The sequence below is a fragment of the Eschrichtius robustus genome, chromosome 11, assembly GCF_028021215.1.
Source record: "Eschrichtius robustus isolate mEscRob2 chromosome 11, mEscRob2.pri, whole genome shotgun sequence".
Lineage (NCBI taxonomy): Eukaryota > Metazoa > Chordata > Mammalia > Artiodactyla > Eschrichtiidae > Eschrichtius > Eschrichtius robustus.
The window spans coordinates 62,929,155-62,952,258 of NC_090834.1; the positions used below are offsets into that span (position 1 = coordinate 62,929,155).

The 23,104-nt window shown below is 48.0% G+C and overlaps 1 protein-coding gene across 2 annotated transcripts in view; it reads left to right on the forward strand.

Annotated features, from left to right (window-relative positions):
• CLPB (ClpB family mitochondrial disaggregase) overlaps positions 1–23,104 on the forward strand; it is a 163,178-nt gene that overhangs the window by 97,504 nt on the left and 42,570 nt on the right. For both annotated transcript variants that reach the window (XM_068555530.1, XM_068555531.1), the window contains exons 6-7: positions 8,923–9,020; positions 22,195–22,309. In XM_068555530.1, the coding sequence (XP_068411631.1) occupies positions 8,923–9,020; positions 22,195–22,309 (213 nt within the window). The remainder of the gene's footprint in view (positions 1–8,922; positions 9,021–22,194; positions 22,310–23,104) is intronic.

Consider the following 23,104-nt stretch of genomic DNA (forward strand, 5'->3'; position numbering starts at 1 on the left):
ATGGCCCTTCAAATACCTGAAAATTCAGGCATGTTCTCCTGAGCTATCTTTCCTCCAGCCTAAACCTCCAATTCCTTAAACCGTGTTTCTCACATGGCTTCTAAACCCTTTCTTATCTTGATCACTCCTCCCAGAACAATCTCCATTTTGTCTCTCATCCAAAACCCATGACTTCCCATTTATCTCCATTAATTTTCATCTCATGTGGTTTAGCTCTTAATGTCCATCTTCCACACATGTATTTGGTACTCTTCCCACCCTAATCTGACATCCGTAGATATGATGAACAGGCCATCCCCATGTCAGGGGTCAACATGCTGAACCAGGACCAAGCCTTTTTGCTGCCATTGGAAACTTCCTTTTTCTTCACCTCTGATCTGTCAGTCACTCCACCCTGCCGCTTGGTTCTGGTTAGTCCACCAATCACTGACTAACCCTCCACACTACACTGTATTCTCCATTGTGTCCTCAGAGTTGTCCCGAGACACCCCAGCGTATGTCTGAAGAAGTCTACATATGCCCTAACTGTACCTGCTTAAGCAAACACAGGTAATCCTGATGAAGAAAGGAAATGAGGTTAGTCTGGCATGACTTGGTTTCCGTGAACCCATCCTGATGCCTAGGGATCATCACCATTTCCTTTTCTAAGCCTTCACAAAGCATCCCTTTAGTAATGCATCTGCTTCTGGAGACAAGACACATATGGGTGAAAAGTGTGTGATCAGATAACTACTGTAGGGCTTCAAAGGAGGAAGTTGTCCACGTAGGCTGCAGTGGTCTGAGAAGGCTTCAAGGCAGGGGAAATGGAGCTGGTCTTTGCAGAATGTTGGGTCTGAGTGGTAGGCAAAGAGGCGTTTGACACACTGAAGAGAACGGTGAAAACCCAGTGTAGTCTAGTCCCTCTGGTCAGTGCTGGAACTGAAAGCTCATGGGGTAGGGCTCAAGGCAAGTAGAAAGAGCCCTGGACTGGAAGGCCTGGGTTCTAGCTTACACTCTCCCACTCAGTCTCCATGACCTTGAGCTCTGACTTTCCCCTCTCCAGGCTTTCTCCAGTCTTTTTTTCCCTTAGTTCTTATAGCACCTTCTGCTCTATACCTGGTACTTTTTTTTCCATCTCCCCAGCTACACTGTGTATGGCTCCCTTGGAGTGGGGGGAGGGATTCATCATCCTCTTCTCATCCTGACACCACACTATATTGTCATTGTTTCTGTCCCTGTCTGTCTCCTACCAGTCTGGGTTCTCCCCAGGGCAAGAACAAGTCTGATTCCACTGCATGCCCAGCTCCTGGCCCAAAGTCAGTACTCAGTGAATTTTAATGATGGAGCCATGAGGCAGTAGCTCTGTTCCATGAATTTTAGAAATCCACCTCCCTGAAGGCAAGGGTTCCCACCCAGACTGTGTGTGTCAGAGAATTAGGACTTCCAAATGACATTCTGGACATTCCAGCTAGGACTTCTAAATGACCTGTTTGGGGGCTCCCCTGTCACCCCAGACAGGGGAGCCCTGAATGGGAGGAAAAGGAGTTCCATTTCTTACCCTTCTACAAAGCTGTCTGTCCCAAACCTGCCTCTGGAGACCCGCCCCACCCCCATCTTGGTTTTGGATCATCTGAGCACATTGGAAGGGAAGAGGAAAGACGATTTTTACCTCTTTTTGAGTCATCAGGCCTTTGGAAGGTAGCACTGTGTGGTGGAAAACCAGACCTGTCTTCTTTAAAAAAAATTTTTTTTATTATGTAAAATTTCAAACATATACAAAAGAGAAAATAGTATAATAAGTCCCATGACTGTGGGCAGATTATTTCAGCTCTCCCCACTTCTGTTTTCTCAGTCTTTGTATGATGAATAACTGTATATAAAGGCCGTAACACTCAACAAATGTTAGCCAGTCTCCTTTCACCTTGCTCTTCCACTGGACTCAGTTATCTGTGAAATGAAAAAAAAGTATACCTCTCCTGCTTTCTTCATCAAATTCTTATTAAGAATTAAATAGAGGAAGTAGTTGGCACAGGGTATGGCACATAATAAGAACTCAGTAAAGGTTCTTGGTTACCAGGGAGGCTAATCTGCAGGTGCACATGTGCGCGGGTGTATGGATTCTGTTGAGAATGCTCAGTGGTTGGTTTAGGGGAAAAGCTCAGGAACCTCAGCTCTATTCCCAGTGCTGCCGTGCTGCCTGCAACATTTTGGACAGGGCTCCTCTCTCTCACCTTCAGCCTCTGGGAACACACAGAAGAATCAGTCCATCTCTGACCTGAGGAGCTACACACAGACTAGCTCTGAAGATTAAACAGAGATGGACTCCCAAAAAAGGGAGGAGTGGGAGGATAATAGGAGCCTATAGATGATGAGCATTGAGAGCTGGAAGGGTGAGGAGGCTTCCCAGAGAAGGGCCCTTGAAAAAGGGGTAGGGTCTGGATAGTCAGGGAGACAAGGAGTGGGGTTCCAGGCATGAGGAGTGTCCCAGACAACAGTGTGGAGGTGAGCGAAGGTGAGTGTGGAGATGGGACAGGTTCACGGCATCTCTCATGTGGTCGTCCTGTCTCTCTTGGAGCGCTTCCTTGATGGGGAGCTCGCAGCCAAAAAGAATGGATGGCTCCACATTGATGTCTCTGATCATGGGAAAGATTTCCCTTATATTCAACAAAAACTTCCAATTGGAAATAGTAAACAGACTGTTAAAATAGTGAAAATCAGGATGAAGGTGCTAAAGGAGCCAGCAGTAAAAATGGAAAGGAAGAGTAAATGCAAAAGTTATTACAAAGAGCATTGTACAGCCAGTACAATCTTTCTCCCCCCCAATAGTTTTCAAGCTTTTTATCTTACTCAATTCAAACAAAACCTCTAGAGGCAGGCAGGGCAGCAGTCATTACCACCAGAGAAATGAAGCAGGACCCCAGTCACACAGCCAGGAGTGGTGACCCCCATCCCCACTGGCTCCCAGGCCGTGTGCCCTTTTAGGGGGCAGGGAGCCAGCTGCAGTTAGGGGAAGGGGTGAGTCATGGAAACTGCAGTGGTGGTAGATCTGGATCACTAGAAGGCCCCGATGGCTGATAGAACTGTGGGGGATGGGAGGGAGTGGGTGAGCATGTCAATATTATTGATAATATAGCCTCACACATTTGTACAGGGCAGTTACTGTTTTTTTTTTTTTAAGCTGTCTCAAACGCATCATCTTTGATATTCACAGAGGTAGCAGAGGGCCAGAACAGAGTGGTGTCAAGGGAGGAGGGAGTAAAATGCCTCCTCCCCTCCCCACCTTAGGCTTGCTGTCAGCACAGAGAAGATCTGAATCCCATCTCCCACTCTGATTTTAGCACTCTCCCCAGGAAGGGCAAGTGGGCCTCTCTCTCCAACACTTCCTCCCCACTTCCCACCCACAGAGCATTGAGGGTGTCGGGGCCTGACCTGACCTGATCTATCACCCAGACAAAGAGGTGTCTAGAACCAGCAAAGAGACTGGGGGCTTTGGCCCACAGGAGCAAAGAACATGGTCACACACTTGTTGTGAGAAGGGCTTTTCTGGGGCAGGAAGAACAGCCATGTTGTGTGTGCCCTCAGAAGACAGCACCTGGAAAGAAGTCCGTTCATTTGGTAAATCTCATTGAACACCTGTTCTGTGCCGGGCCCTGTGCTGGGTAGTCAGGATATAGCAGTGGATCAGCCATGGTCCCTGACTTCTGAGGGTTCTCAGTCTTGGATGGAGACAGACTGTTTTAACACAGGGATCAATGTAGTAAGATAGAAGCAGAAGGGCCTGTGGGAGCACAAAGGATGGTACCAAACCTGGGGTGGTAGGGAAACAAGGTTTCCTGGAGAAGAAGCCTGAACTGAGTCTTAAAAGATGAACAAGGGTTTACAGGCAGTCCAAGGTGGGAGTGGGGTTGGAGAGAGAGGTTGGGGCTCATGCGAAAAGAATCTGCCCTCAGTTTAGTGGCGGGAACCCCTTGGTAGACCATGAGCTTGGGACTGGGTTCTGGGCATGTTCAGGGAAGCCAGAGTGACCCACCTGTTTCGAATGTAGTAGAGGGGAGTCTCTTCTTAAGGAATTGTAAGAGCTCATCATTAAGGTCTTTTTCCACTCAGAAAGCCTATGATTATGTCAAACCTAAAGCAGGTGCTGTACCAGAGAAGATCAGCAGGCTCCCTGAGCCCCTGTGGGCCAGGCCTTCTCTCCCGTCAATACCATTTCCACTGCCTTATCCTGCCCTGGGTGTTGAGACCCAAGCCTGTCACTGGCACCAGCCAGGACCAGTCCAGGACCATCCACCCCCATCCTACTTTCCTGGCCCGAGCCCTATTGACAGATCCCCCAGAATCTGAAGGAATTCAAGACAAATGGTTAAGAGGATGGAGTTAATAAAATTTGAAAAATTGAGGCCTGTCACTCCACTAAACTTTTTTCAATACCACTGACAGAAACATATTTCCCCAATGAGTGACCTTCCACAGCTGTAGGGGGCAGGCGCAGCCGCAGCAGTGCTGCCAGGAAGCCAGTCTGCTGTTTATCAAATATTATAAGCTGGGACACACTAATCTGAAACAGGGAGAGGAGGGGAGGGGTCCTGCACTATACTGCCTGGGGTGCTCCAGGTGTTGGCCTGAGCCCCAGACAGCCAGTGGGAGGTGACGGATGGCCTGCGATTAGCGCTCCCCACCTCCGCCCAGCCCTCTGACTTACTCCCAGAAGCCTGACCCTCTAGACCAGCTGCTTGGCCCGGAGGGGCCCTGGGTGGGAGGCAAGGGGAGGTCAGGCCAGGGCATGGGCCATCCTGATGCCCCTGGAGAGGGCAGGCGGGTGAGGCCCAACGTGGTTATTTATTGGAGTGTAATGGTTTGTGGCCGTTGGTCGTGGAGGTGAAATCGATCAGTTGTAGAAGTCAGGTTCTATCAATTATTACAGCAATTAGTCAAGCCAGAGCATCAGAGCAAGGGTGCAGGGGCTGGGGGACTAATATTAGATGGACATTATCCATGATGCCCCTGCCTCAGCCTTCCTAAAGTGGGAGCAGCCGTGCTGCCCTGAGGCTCCAGAACCTTGGGGAGCCTGGCTGGCTTCCCCGCTCGGGGTGGCTGGGGTGGGGCCTAGCTGAGAGCCTCCTGGGCTGGTGACAGGCCCAGCCCTGCTTTAAAAGGCATCCCTGTGCTGGCTGGCCCCGGTGCAGAGATGCCCTACCTATCCCCATCCCATCCTTTATGAGAAGTGACACGACTCCTACTAGAAATTACTCAGTGGCCAATGTTTATGGCACACATTTTTCATTCTGTAAGCAAATATAGATCACTGACAGCACTTGTTTGAAGCTTCTAATCTCACCCTCTGGTCTTCCACTATCTTCTTCTCTCACCTCTCTTCCTCTCCCCCTCCCCTTCTCTCTCCCAATTTTTTTTCCCTCTCTTAACCATTTGTCTTTTTCTCTTTGTTCTTCTCTTCTTTCCCTTCCAGAGGTCTCTCCCTCATCCCCCTTCCACTCTAGCCCATATTTAGTGACAGAGCTCCCCCTGAGGCTACCTGAGAAAGGAGAGGCCTTTCCACTGCATGATTGTAGCTCTCTTTCGGCCCTCCCTAGCTGTGGTCCAGGAGCTTTGGGGAAGGGGGAGATGATGTCTGCCACTGCCCGTCGAGTCCTCAGTGCTGAGCACCAGAGAGAACAGGGCTGAGCTGGGAAAACTGGGCCAGGCGAACAAGCCCCTTAGCGCTGTGTTCCTTCCTGAGCCTCCACAGTCCTGCTGTCCCTCCTTCGGCACACTGATCACACTTGGCCTGAGTTGTAGTTGCATGGTCACCTCTGGTCCCCGTTAGCTTTTTGGAGAGCTGGAATTGTGCCTAGACTCGAACTCTAGGTGGCACCTAATCTTTTTTTTTTTTTTTTTTTTTTAATTTTTGGCTGTGTTGGGGCTTCGTTGCTGAGCGCAGGCTTTCTCTAGTAGCGAGCGGGGGCTACTCTTTGTTGCGGTGCACGGGCTTCTCATTGTGGTGTCTTCTCTTGTTGCGGAGCACGGGCTCTAGGCATGCGGGCTTCAGTAGTTGTGGCATGCGGGCTCTAGAGTGCAGGCTCAGTAGTTGTGGCGCACGGGCTTAGTTGCTCCACAGCATGTGGGATCTTCCCGGACCAGGATCGAACCCGTGTCCCCTGCATTGGCAGGCGGCTTCTTATCCACCACGCCACCAGGGAAGCCCGACCTCATCTTAAAGACAGGAAGAGGAGCCTGCAGAAGAGAGAAGGAACGGTCACGGGGTGTGAGGAAAACCTGAAAAGTGGTTTTTAGAACTCAGAGGAGAGAGTGGCCAAGGTATCAGTTGCTACAGAGTGGTCAAGAAATGTAAAAAAGAAAACTCTTCATTGGCTTTGGCAGTCCCCCATCTTCCTGTATACAGGGCCCTGGTACACAGAGCCCAGTAAGCACCAACAGAATTGAAAGAAAAAATGAGGCTCCAACTGAGCCTCTGAGGACTTGCCTGCTAGTTAGGAAGAACCCAGGCACCCTCCTTATTAGGAAGGTTGTATTTTATCCTGTAAGCAGTAAAAAACCACAGAATGATTTTTCGCCAGTGGTGTGTCATGGCTGCCCTGGTGGGAGTGTGGAGAATTGTAGTCGACCAGGGTTCGACTCCTGCTCCAAACAAATAACCAACTTTGTGACCTTGGCTAGTTGTCTCACTCCTCTGAGCCCAGTTTCCATGTCTGTAGCATGGGAATTTAATTCCTGCCCCTCAGGATGGTTGTAAGGATTTAATGATATAACGTATATAAAGTACAGAGCACCGTGCCTAGCACATAGTAAATACCAGTGGCTATTATTCTTATTATCATCACCACGTCTAGATATATACCCGAGACATGAAAACATACGTCCATACAAAGACTTGTACACAGATGTTCGTAGCAGCATATTCATAATAGCCAAAAGGGGGGAACAACTCAAATGTTCATCAGCTGGTGAATAGGTAAACAAAATGGGGTATGTCCACAGAATGGAATATTATTCAACCATAAAAGAAAGAAGTATGTGCTATATTCCTACATTCATGTTGTAGCGTGAATGGCACATGCTGCAACATGGATGAACCTTGAAAACATGCTAAATTTAAAAAGCCAGACTGAAAAGACCACATGTTGTATGATGCCATTTATATGAAATGTCAAGTGTAGGCAAATACAGGGACAGAAAGTAGGCTAATGGTTGCTGTGGTTGAGGGGAATGAGGAGTGTCTCTGATAATGGTGACGGGGTTTCCTTTCAGGATGATGAAAGTGATCTGGCATTAGATAGTGGTGATGATGTATGATGTTGTAAGTGCATTTAAAACCACTGACTTGTATATTTATTTTTTTGAATTGTATACTTTAGATGGTATATGAATTATATTGTAGTAAAGATTATTTATATTAATATTTTGTACCAGATTTCTGTTAGAAAATAGGATCATGTATAAAAGTATTAATTTTTCTTACTGACAATAAGTTTCCTTGGCCTGGATCGTACTTTCTGCTCTCTGTTCCTTTCCCCTCGTCCTCCCACACCTCTTCTCTGCAGCCCAGGCAGACAGCCACTTGTAAATGCTTAATGAATGTTTGCCATTGTCGGTTAAGTTTATAGTCCTTTAAGAAGCAGAGAGTTTCAATAGGAATGATTTTATATCATGATATAAATGTTTCCTCAGCCTGGGATTGAGAAACACTGATTTTTACTGTCCATCAACAAACAGTGGCTGGACGTCCCCCCGAGCCAGGCCTCGTGGTGACACGGCCTTACCTGTGTATTTAGTGTCCCCAGCCAACTTATTATATCCTTGTGGCAGGGACTGTGTCTTAACCCTTCTTTACTTCTAGACAACACTTCCCTAGCAAAAAAGAAGATCAAGGAATACTAGTTGACCACTACCTTAATGTTCCATTTAACACATAGTTCTTGAGAGGAGTGCTTTTAGATCTGAGTCTTCCATGTTCCCAGGCCCCACTCATTCAAGATTTGGCAAATTGAATGGAATGGACAGTTTTTGAAGAGGAGAGTGAGGTGCTCAGACCTAGGCTTTGGGAAGGAGATTCTGATCGCATGGGGGTTAGAGTAGCCTTTCCTCAATGACTGCCTGTCCACAAGGCTTTGCACCAAGTGGACACTTTATTCAGGGCTCATCAGCTGCCGGCACTTAAAAGTGAGAGAAGGTAGATGCATGGCCCCCAGCAAGCCTCTTCTTTTTGTTATACTTAAAGTTCTTTGTCTTCAAATCATAGGAACTAATGATTGGAGGAAATGCCTGCCTGAGTGCACAAACTCACCAACAAGTAGCACCGGTGAGGGCTGGCACAGCCAGGTTGCTGATGATGACCAGAGGACTCAGCTGACTCTGGTAGGCAGGAAGTGTCCAGAGGAAGAGAGCATTAAAGGAGAGGGAGAGGCAGAGAGCAGAAAGAAGGGGGCCTTTTCACTGTTATTTGGTATATTCTGTGCTTTAGATTTTTATATGATTTTCATGAATGAATATTCATCTGTGTACAAACGAATTTGATAATGCAGGCATTTTAATGAATAATGCATTGGTGTTGGGGTGTATTAATCTATGTGCGTGTTTGGTGTATTTTTTAGCATGTTTGGCTGTGTGTATTTTTGTATGCACAGCACACCTGTGTGTGTGTATAGCATATCTGTGTGGGTGGCACCTCTCTGCGTGGGTGGTGTGTTTCTGCACATGTGTGCATGCCCATGTAGGAGCCTCAGTACCCTGACCTCTGTGTCAGAGAAGACTGAGAACTCCTCTCTCAGAGTAGCTTAACATGTATTTCAATCTCTTAGGTTTCTGTTGCTCCATATTTCTGTGGGCTTCCTTACACTGAAATCAAGGCACAAGGCACCTCTGAGGGAAGGCCGAGAGCCCACTGATCACTCATAGAGGCTCTATTTCTCCTTCTCCTCCTGCCAGGAGCTAATCCCCTGCAGAGGAATGAAATGGGACACACACCCTTGGATTATGCTCGAGAAGGGGAGGTGATGAAGCTTTTAAGGACTTCTGAGGCCAAGGTAAGTCACAAAGAAAGGAGAAGGCCTATGGGCACTCCACGCTGCATTTGGTCTTTCACTCATTAAATTATGTCAGGCTCCACACCAAGGGCCACTTCTCCTTAGGGGATTATTGTCTATTTAAATTCAAATCCAACCCCCCCTCTCATCAAGAATAGGAAGCTGTCCCTCTTCCTGACCAGGAAGAGACCTGGGCCACTTCTGGCTTCTGAGGACTTTCAAATTCAGTTTTTGAGGTAATGGACCTTCCAGCTCCTTTTCATAGGAGGAAGGATAGCAAGACATAAATCTCAGCCTAAGTACTATTTCCTCAGGCCTCATGTATTCTTTAGCCTCATCAAGTAATCCTTTCCCATCATCACTCCTTCTAGAGCTATTCCCTGACCTCTTCCCTCCACACACACTCCAGAGAGCCTTGTATAGAATCTGAGCCAAAACAATCTCCACCTTCACTTGATCTTCTCAACCAGACTTTTGAACCTTCTAAAAACAGGCTGCCTTCTGCTCCTCTCAGCCACCCATCTATATCTCAGAAAGTGCTTGGCAGAATCCAAGAGCTAGAATCACAAATCTCAGAGCTGGCAGGGACCTGAGAAGTCATCAAGTCCAGTGATGGGAAATCTTATCAAAGTCTAAACAAATAAGTCAGAGGAAAATAGAGCTGTTCTCGTTGAAGGAGAGGTGGCCCAGTGCCCCGCCCACCAGACTGTCCCTACCCCCAAGGTAACCTCCCTGAAGGCTCTGCTGTGGGCACACATTTTAAATCTCTGAAACCTAAATCAAATGACTTCTTTTCCTCCTGGGGAGACTGGAGCCCAGGGATGTGGTGTGGCTTGCCTTTGGTCCCAGAGTGAGTTACTGTCAAAACTGTAACTAAGACTTGGACACGAGGTCATATAGTAGGTTCACTGGCAGGACTGGAACTGGAAGGCTTGGTTTCTGACTCTCAGTCTTGTGCTCTTTCCAGCATCGTGGAGTCTCTCGTTGGCAAACTGGCCGAAGTGCTTTGAGATGATTAAGAGTGACAGGTCCCACCTAGTGGCACATACTCTCTGTGTCTTGAGTAAGAGCACTTAGGTCACCGGACTGAGACAGACAAGACAGGGGTTGTGATCCCAGCTCCCCGACTCACTGACTGGGTGACCTCGGGTGAGCGCTTCCCCTCTTGAAGATCAGTTTACCTTTGTGAAATGAAAACATTGTGACTAAGTGGTTTCTAAGGTTCCATTCAAAATACCATTGTCTGTGTAGCAGTCAGGATAAACTAGGTCATGCTATTGTAACAACCCAAAATTTCGGAGGCTTAAAACAGCAAAGATTCATTTTTACCTCATGCTGTACATGAAGGTCAGCAGAGGGGGGTCGTGCTCATCCTAGGTCCTCAGGGACCTGACTGGCAGAGCAGCCACATTCTGAAATACTGCTGCTTGCTTACAGAGAGGAGAGAGTGCTCTGAAGGGCCTTGCATCTGCAGCTAACTGACCAGCCTGGAAGTAGGACCCTTTACTTCCACTCACAACTCACTGGACAGAACTAATCCCATGTTCCTGTCCTATAGTTGGGTCAGCTTCCCCCATGCCATAAGGAAATCCCTGAGCACTGTTTCAAGTTACCTCAGGGACTGCATCCCCATCATTATCTCCCTTTTCAGGCCAATCCACTGTCCCCTGAGAGCAAGTGCTGCACTTGGCCAAAAGTACCCATATTTTGTCAGGTGGTATGACATAGGGCAGGCCCTGGTCGAGTCATGTAAAGCAGGAGAACAGGCTGCTTAGTGCCAGAGGGGGTGGAAGGGTTAGGGCTGCAGAGGGACCCTTAACAAAATTTGGCTGCCCAAGAAATGGCCTGATGTCAGCCACATCAGTACAAAGCTGGTGTTCCGAGTGAATAAGTGGCAGTTGCGTCCTCTGTGCCAGTCAGATCCTTCTGGACCACAGAGGGCAATTGCAGATGCTACCTTCTGAGTAGACTGAGCTCTTAGAATCTGTGCAGAGGGGGGCAGTAAGGAGGCAAGCAGAACTGTGCCATGAGAAAAGGCCGAAGGCAACGGGGCGTCTGGCCCGGAAGGGAGAGACTGCACGTAGACACAGGGACGACTGTGAGGGGGATGGGAGGAGAGGAAATTAATTCAGTATTAGGGCTAGGACAGAGCCAGGCTTAACAGATGGCTGCTGCAGGAGGAGCTCCCTCACAGAGCTGTGACCCAGGGCAGAGGCTGCCTTTAGAGGCTAGAAGACCACTCAGAGCCAGCCCAGGGGTTCTGTCACCTCTCAGCTGGAAGACTTTCTCTGTCGTCACCTCTCTGCACTTGATCCCTTTACGCAGTCTGGATTTCCTCCTTCCGAAATGTTCACCTGTCTGCTGAGCACCTCCACTTGATTGCTCTGCAGTCCCCTCAGATTCTACCCACGTGAACCACCCTCACCTCTCCCTGGATGTCAGCAGTGTTTTCTTTCTCTTAGTTGCTCAGCATCTCCATGGTCACCCATTCTTTCTGCTCTGCTTTTTTCCTCCAAGCTGCAAAAAACTACCTTTTCAAAATTGTGAGGAAGAGTTTCAGGGGAAGAACACTGCTTTAGACTGGGTTCTGTCTCCCTCTGCCAGTAAGTAAGCAGCAGCTGCTCCTCTCTGAGTTCAGGCCCCATGTCAGTAACATAATGATTCAGGCCTGGAGGGTGCCGAGGCTCCAACCTGAGACCTCATCTCCTGGCTCTTTGTCTAGACACAGGTGACCACCACTCTGATCTTATCTTCCTCCCCTGCTGTCCATCCGGCATCCCCGTGCCACCAGCTCAGCCTCTTCCACCTTCACCTACCTCTATAGTCAGATATGGGCTCTTTATAGAAAATTTGCAATTATAAAAGTCATCTTTCCCATTATGGAAAATTTGGAGAGTAAAATGAGGAGAATTAAATAAGTCAGTACATATTTATGAATGACATCTATGTGCCAGGCTCTCAGCTAAATGGGAAGAAGACAGCTGGGTGAAACCCTCAAGGAGGTCCCAATCTGGTGAGGAGACAGGCAAGTAAAGCATGACACCACTGAGTCATCAGTCCCAGGGAAGCCCAGGGACAGGGACTGTGGAAAGCCAAGGTGGCTTCTAATCCTGCCTGGAAGATCAAGGAAGGCTTCCTGGAAGAGATGTCAACTGAGCTGAATCTCAGTTAAAAACATTTTAGCCTGATAGCCTGACTACCTATACATAACTGCTATTAATGTTCTTAATTACTTATAATAATAGTAGGTACCATTTATCAAGTGCATCTAGGCACTCTGCCAGGTGTTCTAATATATATTTTTTCTAATTCTGTAACAAAGCCATGAAGCAGCTATTATTCCCCGCATTTTACAAATGAGAAATCTGAAGCTGAAATAAAGCAGGTGACTTTAGAAAATCAAGCTATTATTAGTAACTATTGGGATAGGAATCAGATTTCTTCTTATGATGCTACATTTGCCTTTTCTGGACCATATCTATATATATTTATATAAGTGGTCTTTTTTTTTTTAACCTGGTTAGTAGCCTACTGTTTAAACCCCAGGGGTCTCAAACTGGCAGCCATGTTTTCTTTTGCCAACTCAGTTTTTTTTTTTAAATGTGAGTATAATGCCTTAGGGGTTGGAGCGTGGACTCTCCAGCCACAGGCGCCTATTTCCTATTGTATTATGTGCTTGCCTGTCAGACATTTGTATTTCCTACTTGGTCCTGAAGGTGTTAGTTATGATCCTAGTTCCATATTTGGAATCTGCTTTTTCACTTATTATTTCTTGATGGTTTTCTCATTTTAGAATTATCCATAAGCCTAATTTTTAATTTTCTTCTGCCTTTTAAAATGTGTCACTTATCTAAGAATCTCTGTCACCTTAGGTGGCCTAAATAATTTTCTCCTCATGGCTGGTTTGCTCAGTCCTCTCAGCATTCTCTGTGTGCGGAAGCCCCCTTGGGCCCCCTGAGAAGGTCCAGAGGTGGATGAAGCCCAGCTCCTGTCTCCTGAGCTGGCTGTTGGGAGAGGAAGATGGGGAGAGGCAGGCGCTCTTAGCTCTGATACGCACAGACTGACTTGTGCCTTAGGAGGGGTCCACACAGAGTTTGTGGGGGCCCCAGGAAAGCATGGATCACCTCCAGGCAGAATGAGCAGGGCAGGCTTCGTAGAGAAGATAACTGTGATCTCACTTTGAAGGATTTCACTAGCTGGAGAGTTTAATACTTAAAGCTTAGACCATTTTCACATCATAACTAAGAGACGAAGGAGAGGTAGAAATATATCTCTGTGCACATGATGGCAGATAAAACAAAAATATAGGGAGCTATTCCATGATGAATATTCAGCTGAGGGGGACGTGCTGGTGCCAGCCCGCATCTCCACTCCCAGATCCTCACTCCACTGAGACTCACGAGGAATTTATTGCTCATTTTAATCACATCCAGAGAATGAATTGGCAGGAATATTAGGCAGATAGGCCTATCATATATATTTTATTTGCATATCCCAGTGACAGAATCACAAGCACATTTCCTATCTCTGTATTTTTTCATTTGCTTCAGGGGTAGCTGGGGATAAAGTGCTCCCCTGAGCCCCTCATTCTGGGCTTCAAGCCTGGGTGCTCCCATCAGATCTGAAGGAAGCTATCAGGAGAGAACAGGTGAGGTATACAGGAGGGTAAAAGGGTTGTGTTCCTCCTGGCTTAGGGTGAAGAGATATCCCTTCCCTGCCTTGCCCAACCTGCTCCCTGCTTCGCATCTCATTTCGAGAGCCACTGTGCTGCATGCCTGGCTCTGTGCTTGGCCCAGAGGGCCCAGACAGCACCGTCTGACCTTTGTTACAGGTTCTCCATGGGCCAAACACAGCACTCCATGCTTTATGGGGACAGGCTTGTGCTTTCTTTCTTTCTTTTTCTTTTCACTTCTTTTTTTTTTTTTTTTTGGCTGTGTTGGGTCTTCATTGCTGCACGCAGGCTTTCTCTAGTTGCAGTGAGCAGGGGCTACTCTTTGTTGCGGTGCGCGGCCTTCTCATTGCGGTGGCTTCTCTTGTTGCAGAGCACAGGGTCTAGGTGCACGGGCTTCAGTAGTTGTGGCACGTGGGCTCAGTAGTTGTGGCTCACAGGCTCTAGAGCGCAGGCACACGTTGTGGCACACGGGGCTTAGTTGCTCTGCTGCATGTGGGATCTTCCCGGACGAGGGCTCGAACCCGTGTCCCCTGCATTGGCAGGCGGATTCTTAACAACTGCGCCACCAGGGAAGTCCCTTCTTTTAACTGCTCAAAAACTTTTTGTTGAAACATATTTGTATAAAGTACACATAAGTATACAGCTCACTGTATTTTTACAAGCTGAATATACCTGATCAAGCAATAGACTATTACAAGCACTCATTTGCATCATACTCCCTTCCAGTCACTACCCATCCCTAAGGGTAAGCATTGTCCTGATTTGTTTTACTTTTACATAATTTCAAAGACAGTACAGCGAATTCCCATAAACCTTCACCCTTAATACCAATTGTCAACATTTTATTGCACTTGCTTTATTACTTATGTATATATAAATAATATAGAGATATATGTATAATTTTTTCTGAACCATTTGAGAGTTAAGTTATATACTCGATACCCCTTTACCCCTAAATACTTGTATGAGTTTCCTAAAAAATAAAGGGCATTTTCTTATATAACCTCAGTACAATCCTCAAAATCAGAGCATTAATACTGATTTTTTTTTTTTAACTTTGGGTTTATTTATTTATTTATTTATGGTTGTGTTGGGTCTTCGTTTCTGTGCGAGGGCTTTCTCTAGTTGCGGCAAGTGGGGGCCACTCTTCATCGCGGTGCGCGGGCCTCTCATTATCGCGGCCTCTCTTGTTGCGGAGCACAGGCTCCAGACGCGCAGGCTCAGTAATTGTGGCTCACAGGCCTAGTTGCTCCGCGGCATGTGGGATCTTCCCAGACCAGGGCTCAAACCCGTGTCCCCTGCATTGGCAGGCAGATTCTCAACCACTGCGCCACCAGGGAAGCCCTAATATTGATATTAACTAATCTATAGATGTTATTCAGATTTCACCAGTTGTCCCAATAATTATCGTTACAAGAAAAGAAAATTATGGATCTGAAGCTGGATTCAGTTTTCATGTCTCTTTGGTCTCCTTTATTTTTTAAAATTAATTTTTTTTTTTTTTTTTTTTGGCTGTGTTGGGTCTTTGTTGCTGCACATGGCTTTCTCTAGTTGCGGCGAGCGGGGGCTACTCTTCGTTGCCGTGCACGGGCTTCTCATTGCCGTGGCTTCTGTTGTTGTGGAGCACAGGCTCTAGGCGCGCTAGCTACAGTAGTTGTGGCACACGGGCTCAGTAGTTTTGCGGCTCGCGGGCTCTATAGCGCAGGCTCAGTACTTTTGGCACACGGGCTTCGTTGCTCCGTGGCATGTGGGATCTTCCCGGACCAGTGCTCGAACCCGTGTCCCTTGCAGTGGCAGGCGGATTCTTAACAACTGCACCACCAAGGAAGCCCTGGTCTCCTTTAATCTGGAACAGTTCCTCAGTCTGTCTTTCATGACCTTGACATTCTAACGAATACAAGCTGGTTATTTTGTAGACCGTCCTCGATTTGGGTTTGTCTAATGTTTCCTTATGATTCAACTCAGATTATGCATTTCTGGCAAGAACACCCTCTGGTGTTTATTTTCAATAAATCTGTTAGGTAGCCCCATGCTAAAAGTAAGAATATGAAATTTGTGTTTTAAGTCTCATCTTCCTAAATAGGCTCTGAACTTCCTGAAGGCAAGAACAGGTCTTTTCTTATCTCCAGGGTGGAAAGTGCAGGCACTGGAGTTAGACTACAAGGGTTAGTGTTCTGCCTTTATTACTTGCTACCAGTGGGACCCTGCTTTAATTACTTCATCTCTGGACAGTGAGGGAGGAGATCCTCTGAACTCCACAGGGCTGTGAGAATTAGAACAGTTGGTCCCAAATCAAGCAAGACTCATCAGTCCATGTTCAAACTAGTGAGTGGAAGTTTGAGGAGTAACAGGATATTTTCGTAGTCACTGAGTCCCACCCCACAAGGTACTTATTAATTACAAAGGGAAAAATGATGGAGAAACTTGGCACAGACCACCTTAACCAAGTGATCAAAATTAACATCCCCAGCCACAGGTACAGGAACATCACGTGCCTCCTGATGTGATGGACTGAGGAGAACATAACCCATTTTCTCACCTTAGCCACTCCTTGCGCCTCTTAACCTTCTCTCGCCACTCTTGTCTCTGGATCAACCCAGCTATTTGCAAAGGAATGACATGGTCTGATTTACATGTTAAAAATATGGCTCTGGGCTTCCCTGGTGGCGCAGTGGTTGAGAGTCTGCCTGCCAATGCAGGGGACACGGGTTCAAGCCCTGGTCTGGGAAGATCCCACATGCCACGGAGCAACTGGGCCCGTGAGCCATAATTACTGAGCCTGCGCGTCTGGAGCCTGTGCTCCGCAACAAGAGAGGCCGCGATGGTGAGAAGGCCCACGCACCGCGATGAAGAGTGGCCCCCGCTTGCCGCAACTAGAGAAAGCCCTCGCACAGAAACGAAGACCCAACACAACCATAAATAAATAAATTTTTTTAAAAAAATGCAAACCTTTAAAAAAAAAAAATATGGCTCTGGCAGCAAAAGGAGATCAACTGGCGGAGAGGAGAATGAAGTCTAGGATGCTGACATAGTGGTCCTCAAGTCTGACGGGACTGATGCCTGCTCTGTACCCAGCTTTCCTCTACAAGGATGTGGACTCTGAGCTAGTTCAAGAGACTTTCAAGTCCCTTAGGTGCCCCTCTTGTCCCCCAGTCTCTTCTCCTGTCTGCTCTGTATTTCCCAGGCTCCTTTGTTGGATCCCCTGGGCTCCTCTTGTCATCACCCCCCTTCTCAGGACTCTTTCCATCATCCCACACCCGCCAGTCTCGTCTGTTGCCCCATGGTCCCCTTTGTTGGCCTCTGCGCCCAGTCCTCTCCGTCCCCCACAGCTTCAGGGCATGGTAGAAGCCTTGACTATGATATAAGTTGGGGTTGGATCAGGGAGTCAGGAGGGTGGGGCATATCTGAGTGTGTGAGCAGCCAGTGGGCTCTGCCCTGACCTCCCACAAGAGGCAAACTGCAGCTTGGCCTCTCTTCTCTTCCCTCCTCCATGCTTATCCTGTTCTTGTCCAGGGTCTCATTCTGCCTACCACCCCTACCCTAGCTCCTCTCTCAGTGAACGTACTACCAGGTTTATTATCAGACCTGTTCCTGAGGAATGCCCAACAGTAGGTGTGCTGCCATACCCCTTCTCCCTGTAACCCTCCTCCGCAGAGCCACTCTGCCCAGCCGCCCACTTCCTAGCGAGAGCCCAGCTAGGCTTCGCCTCGGCCTCCCAGGCCTTTCCTGTAAATGCACTCAGAGCCAGGAGGGGTGCCATATTAAATCAAGAATGATGGAAACCAGTGGCCATGATTATCCAGCCGAGATGCAGCATAGGGAGCTGGTTGCTGCTGGCTCCAGGTGAGGGCTTCTGAAGCTAATTGCATGTGGCTTTTATTAAGAAGATGATCACTCCCCCGCTCTTGCTCTCCTGGGTAGCTTCTTGGGCCTCTCAGCCCAGTGCCCCCTACTTTTGTAGGCTGGGTCATTTAACCTGTCTTCTCCTCCAATGGAATCCTGTCAAAGCAGGGCCTTGACCTCAGTCCCTGTAGCCTTTCTCCACATTTCCTCAGAAAGCTGGGAACAGCAGTAGCCCACATTCATAGACCCTTACCAAGTGCCTTCTCCCATCCTTCTCTCTCCTCTCCCCCAAATAGAATATATACAGACCAAGTGTTTTCCTTTCCTAGGTTCTTCCACTGGTTAGTTTTCCACAAGCCTGAACTCATAGCTCATGCCTTAAAAAGTCATTCACTCATTCAACATATTTTTTAATATAAACTCTGTGCTAATAAGCATTAGGAAAAGAGCATGAAGCACTAACCTTCTACCTGGTTTAATCCCATTGTCCTGTACATTTTTTTTTTTTTAAGTGTACAACTCAATCCATTGTCTTTTTTTTTTTTTTTTTTTAATTTATTTATCTATTTATGGCTGTGTTGGGTCTTCGTTTCTGTGCGAGGGCTTTCTCTAGTTGCGGCAAGCGGGGGCCACTCCTCATCGCGGTGCGCGGGCCCCTCATTATCGCGGCCTCCCTTGTTGCGGAGCACAGGCTCCAGACACGCAGGCTTAGTAATTGTGGCTCACGGGCCTAGTTGCTCCGCGGCATGTGGGATCCTCCCAGACCAGGGCCCGAACCCGTGTCCCCTGCATTGGCAGGCAGACTCCCAACCACTGCACCACCAGGGAAGCCCGTCCTGTACATTTTTATCAGAAAGTCTGATCCAGTTTCAGAAGTTTCTCTGAGGAGATATATAGGGCTTCAGGCTGGGAGGGAGTATGCTAGAGTCAGGATGTGCTCAGATTTAAGCCATAGGTTGAATCTTTCCCAGTACCATCTAGAAAGCTCCTGAGAAACCAGCCAGATCACAGTGCAACCTTTCCCCCATGCTCACCCCCATAAAAGTCAAGAACCCTTTCCCATTGCCCAAGAAAATAACAGGAATACTAAGATAACCTAAAATCATGACAGTGAAGTCGAGTTACAGGAGGTAGAAATATTTCCCTGAAGAAGACTTAAGGAGGCCATGGTGGCCGTACCCAAACCGACAAAGTGGCGGGAAATGCCATGTTAGGCTTTGCCTGTAGCAAAGGAAAAAAGATATGTTTTGTCAGGCCCCACAAACTAATGGATGGAAAGTACCTAGATATGGAGTTCTCTACTGCGTAAGGAAAATTGACAGGCAGAGCTGAGCCACCCCAGACAGTAGAGGCGTCCTGAGAACTCAGTTGGTATTGAGACTGTACCCTGCAGACCCAGGGTTCCTAGGGGGAGAAGCCTCAGGAGCCACGCTGGGGCAAGTGGGGGCATCCAAGTGGACTTGGCCTCTGGCTTCTGCTTAAGCCGGAGCAACTGTTCCCCTTATCTGTGGGCTCCGTGCAGATTAAATTAGTTAAAAGGGTTCCAGCACCAAAACAAAAACAAACAAAGAAAAAAGGCACTGGGTTAGATAATCAGTCATCAAAATGCAGCAAAGGAGAAGTTACATTTATCAGAGGCCTGCCACGGGCCAGGTACTATGCTGGCCACTTGAGTCTCTCACGTAGCCACTTCTACATACACATTTGCTCTATGCCAGAGACCTGCCAATTGTTTCGTATACATCACCTCACTTAATCCTCACCAGCTTCCCGCAAGGATCCTGCAAGGTAGGTGTGAGTACCATCACCGTATTAGAGATGCGGAAACTGAAATTCAGAGAGGTGAATTAACTTCCCCAAGGTCAGCTAACTAATAAGTGGATTAGGTGAGGTCTAAATTCACATCTTTCTGGAGCAAAGCTGCTTCTTTCTGCCACACTGTGTGCCCCACTGTGAGCCAGAAGAGGAGTCAAACTCCAGATGGGGACTACTGTAAGAATTCAGTGAGACACTACATATAAAGTGCTGAGTACAGTGCCTGGCACACAGCAGCTGTTCCACAAACGGTAGTTACCTCATTCGGTTGGCAACATGTATTGACTCCTTCTGTGAGTAGGGCCCTATGCTAGGTGCTGGAGCTATAGCGATGAATAAAACATGGGCTTTGTCACTACGGACCTCATGTGTGGAGTAAGCAGACATAAACAGTCAGTTAAATAAGTGCTCTGGAGGTCCCGGGGCCAGGGCAACAGTCTCCTTAGACAATTTGGTATTTAAGCTGAGATCACTTAGAGGTAGGTGGGAATAGAGAAGACTTTCGTGCTGAGGGAGCAGTGTGAGCAAAAGGCCCAGAGGCAGGAATACCCATCCCTGAGGGGAAGTGATGAAACAGACCTAACAAACCCTCGGAGGCCAGCTTCCTTCTGCAGCCAGACTGACTGTGAGCTGGCCAGGCCGCTGGCCAGTGCTGTACCAGCAGGTATGTGTGCATCTCACCATCAGAGCCTTCCACCCCAGTGGACTCGAGTGCTGAGAGGGGCTGGGTGGACAGGGAGGAGGAGGCAGATATATGGCTGGAGTCGGCAGAGCCAGGTGATGTATGTGGCGCCTGAGGGAGCTGCATGATGACGCGCTGGATTCCAACCAGCAAGTGTTGCTCCGCTGGGATCGGCGCCGAATTATTGCTCCATATGAAACCCCAGAACTGATGGGAGCTTTCAGTTACAGACTGATAGCAACAGCCGAAATTGGATTGTTTGCTATTTATTTTTTTTAACTTCTGTCAAGGTCACTACCTTAACAGGAAAACACTGCCCAAGCAGCAGGTATTTTTCATCCACTCTCCCTGCAAGAGCAATCTGCAGCCACAACTTTTGTGACAGGGCCATACCTTGGCAGCTCGCTTTCTAGAAAGTTGTCAGTATTACAGGGGCCCTAGGGGAAAGAAGCCTCCTGAAGACCCAGGTCTTTCCATCCCACTTCAAGACCTGCTTCCTTCCCCCACCCTCCATCCCCTGGCCTCCATAAATGCTTTATCATCAGACCCACACACTCATCCCTCCTTGCCCAGTCTCCAGATAGTCCCACAGCTCCCACCTAGCCCAGTATTCCAGCTCCTTCAAGCCTCCTGTCTCCCAGAATTGTTCCGTGCTTTATGTATCCTTCCCTTCTCTGTACTCCTACACCACCCAGTCTAGCTGTTAATTTCTCTTTATATCTGTCATCAACTTCATTTTTGCAAATACTCACCAGATACCTCCACTGTGTCAGGACCCGTGCTGGGAATAGCAGTGAGTAAAAGGCAGTGCCTACCCTCAGGGAGCTCATAATTGATTTGGAAGACAGAATCACGAACATGCAACAAACTGGTTTTCAAGTAATTCAAGTAATTTTTTTTAGTGATAAGTACAAGGCTAGAAATAGGCACACATGCTTTGGAACCATGAGGGAAATGGCTAATTCTGCCTGAGTAGTATTTGTGTACAGACCCTGCCTCACCTCCCGTGCCCAACTTTGAGCTCCCTGAGAGCAAGGCTTGGCTCTCCTCTTCTCCCTCGCAGCAGGACCAAGCTCGGGCCTCCTCCGTCTGCCTTTTCTGAAATGGGCCAAGCCGGAGGCCAGACACATGCCAGGCACTCAGCATCATCTAAACCTCCCAGGGGGCAGGGTATAATCCTCCTCCTTCCACCTGCCCCACCTTTCCATCATTGCATGCACAGGGCCAGGCACACAGCAATTGCTGAATAGTTGTGTTTAATTGAAATGCAGTATCATTGAAGTAGAGGGTGTTCGTAGCTCTGGTTTAAAAACCAAAATGGTTTTCAAGAGGATAAGTGGAAGACTTCCCTGGTGGTGCAGTGGTTAAGAATCAGCCTGCCAATGCAGGGGTCACAGGTTCGAGCCCTGGTCTGGGAAGATCCCACATGTCGTGGAACAACTAAGCCCATGCGCCACCACTACTGAGCCTGCGCTCTAGAGCCCGTGGACCACACTACTGAAGCCCGCATGCCTAGAGCCCGTGCTCCGCAACAAGAGAAGCCACCGCAATGAGAAGCCCATGCACCGCAAAGAAGAGTAGCCCCCGCTCACCACAACTAAAAGAAAGCCCGCGCGCAGCAACAAGGACCCAACACAGCCAAAAATAAAATAAATAAATAAATAAATTTATAAAAAAAGAAAAAGAGGATAAGTGGAAAAGGAAAGGAACCTATATTTGTAAGCACTCAGTGCACATCAGCCATGATGCTAGGCACATTCTATATACATTATCATATTTAATCCCCAAATTACAGAGGAGAAAACTGGGGCAAAGTAACTTACTCCAGGTAATAAGCACCTCTTGTAAGTGATAGAGCTGAGATTCGAACCAAATCTTCTGTCAGACGCCAGAGTTAAGGGTTAATTTACTAGCAGTACTTACTAGCAGGGTGAGGCAGGACCCCTGAGCAGTGGCCACCCGAGGTAGGGAGATGAGGTGAGGCCTAAGTCGAGGGGCAGGGGAAGGACTGGGCCAGCCTCCAGTGGTCATGAGCCAGAGCTGTGCATCAGGACCCCCAGAGAAAAAAATCTGTGTTTTTCCCCCCTGGGTTGGGGGATAGAATGAAACTAGGATCCTCCTGGGCCCAGCACTCCTGAGCCACCTTCCCTCTCTCCCCACAGTACCAAGAGAAGCAGCGGAAACGTGAGGCCGAGGAACGGCGCCGCTTTCCCCTGGAGCAGCGGCTGAAGGAGCACATCATTGGCCAGGAGAGTGCCATCGCCACAGTAGGTGCTGGTGAGTATGTGAGATGCTGGCCCGCACCAAAAAGGGCGAGGAGGCTCGCGGTCTGCCACAATGAGGTGTAGTCCTGCTGTCTCCATGCTGGGGAGAAGTGGCTAATAATATTACAACATAACATTTGTTGAGTACTTCCTATGTTCCAGGCAGTGTTCTAAGCTCTTTGCATATGTTGTGTCATTTAATCTTTACAGCAACCCTATGAGGTTGGTGCCATTAAATTCCTCTTTTACAGATGAGGAAGCTGAGACAGAGCACTTCAGTAATTTGCTCAAGGCTGCTTTCGTATGCTTTGAATTTAACTCTGACCTTCATCTGGTCTACTGCCCCCACCCCACCCCCATTTTTCAGGTGGGGAAACTGAGACCCAGAGAGGAACAGGAGTTTGTCCATCACTAGTAATGTATCAGTTGAGCCAGAACTAGAACTTTTATCTTCTGTCTCCCAGCACAGGACTCTGCCACACTTCAGTATAATTTGTCAGCAGCTGGCTCAATTTTGGGGAAAACATTCTGAACAAGTCTTGAGTGCCTTCTTCTCCACCTCAGAAGTTCTTTATGTCTGATACTTTGACCCCTGGGAGCTAGACTGCCTGCTGGTGTAACTCCTAATCTAATGGCCCTCCTCCCCATGCAGATCCCACTAGAGAGATATATCAAACTGAGATTCTGCTCAGGATGGTGGCCTCACTATTGTTCCTCTACTCAGGTGCATGACTCCCTGAGGGTGACCTCAGACAGGTGAGGTAAGGTCAGTGGAACCCTATGCCTGGCTTAGACAAGGGGTATTCCC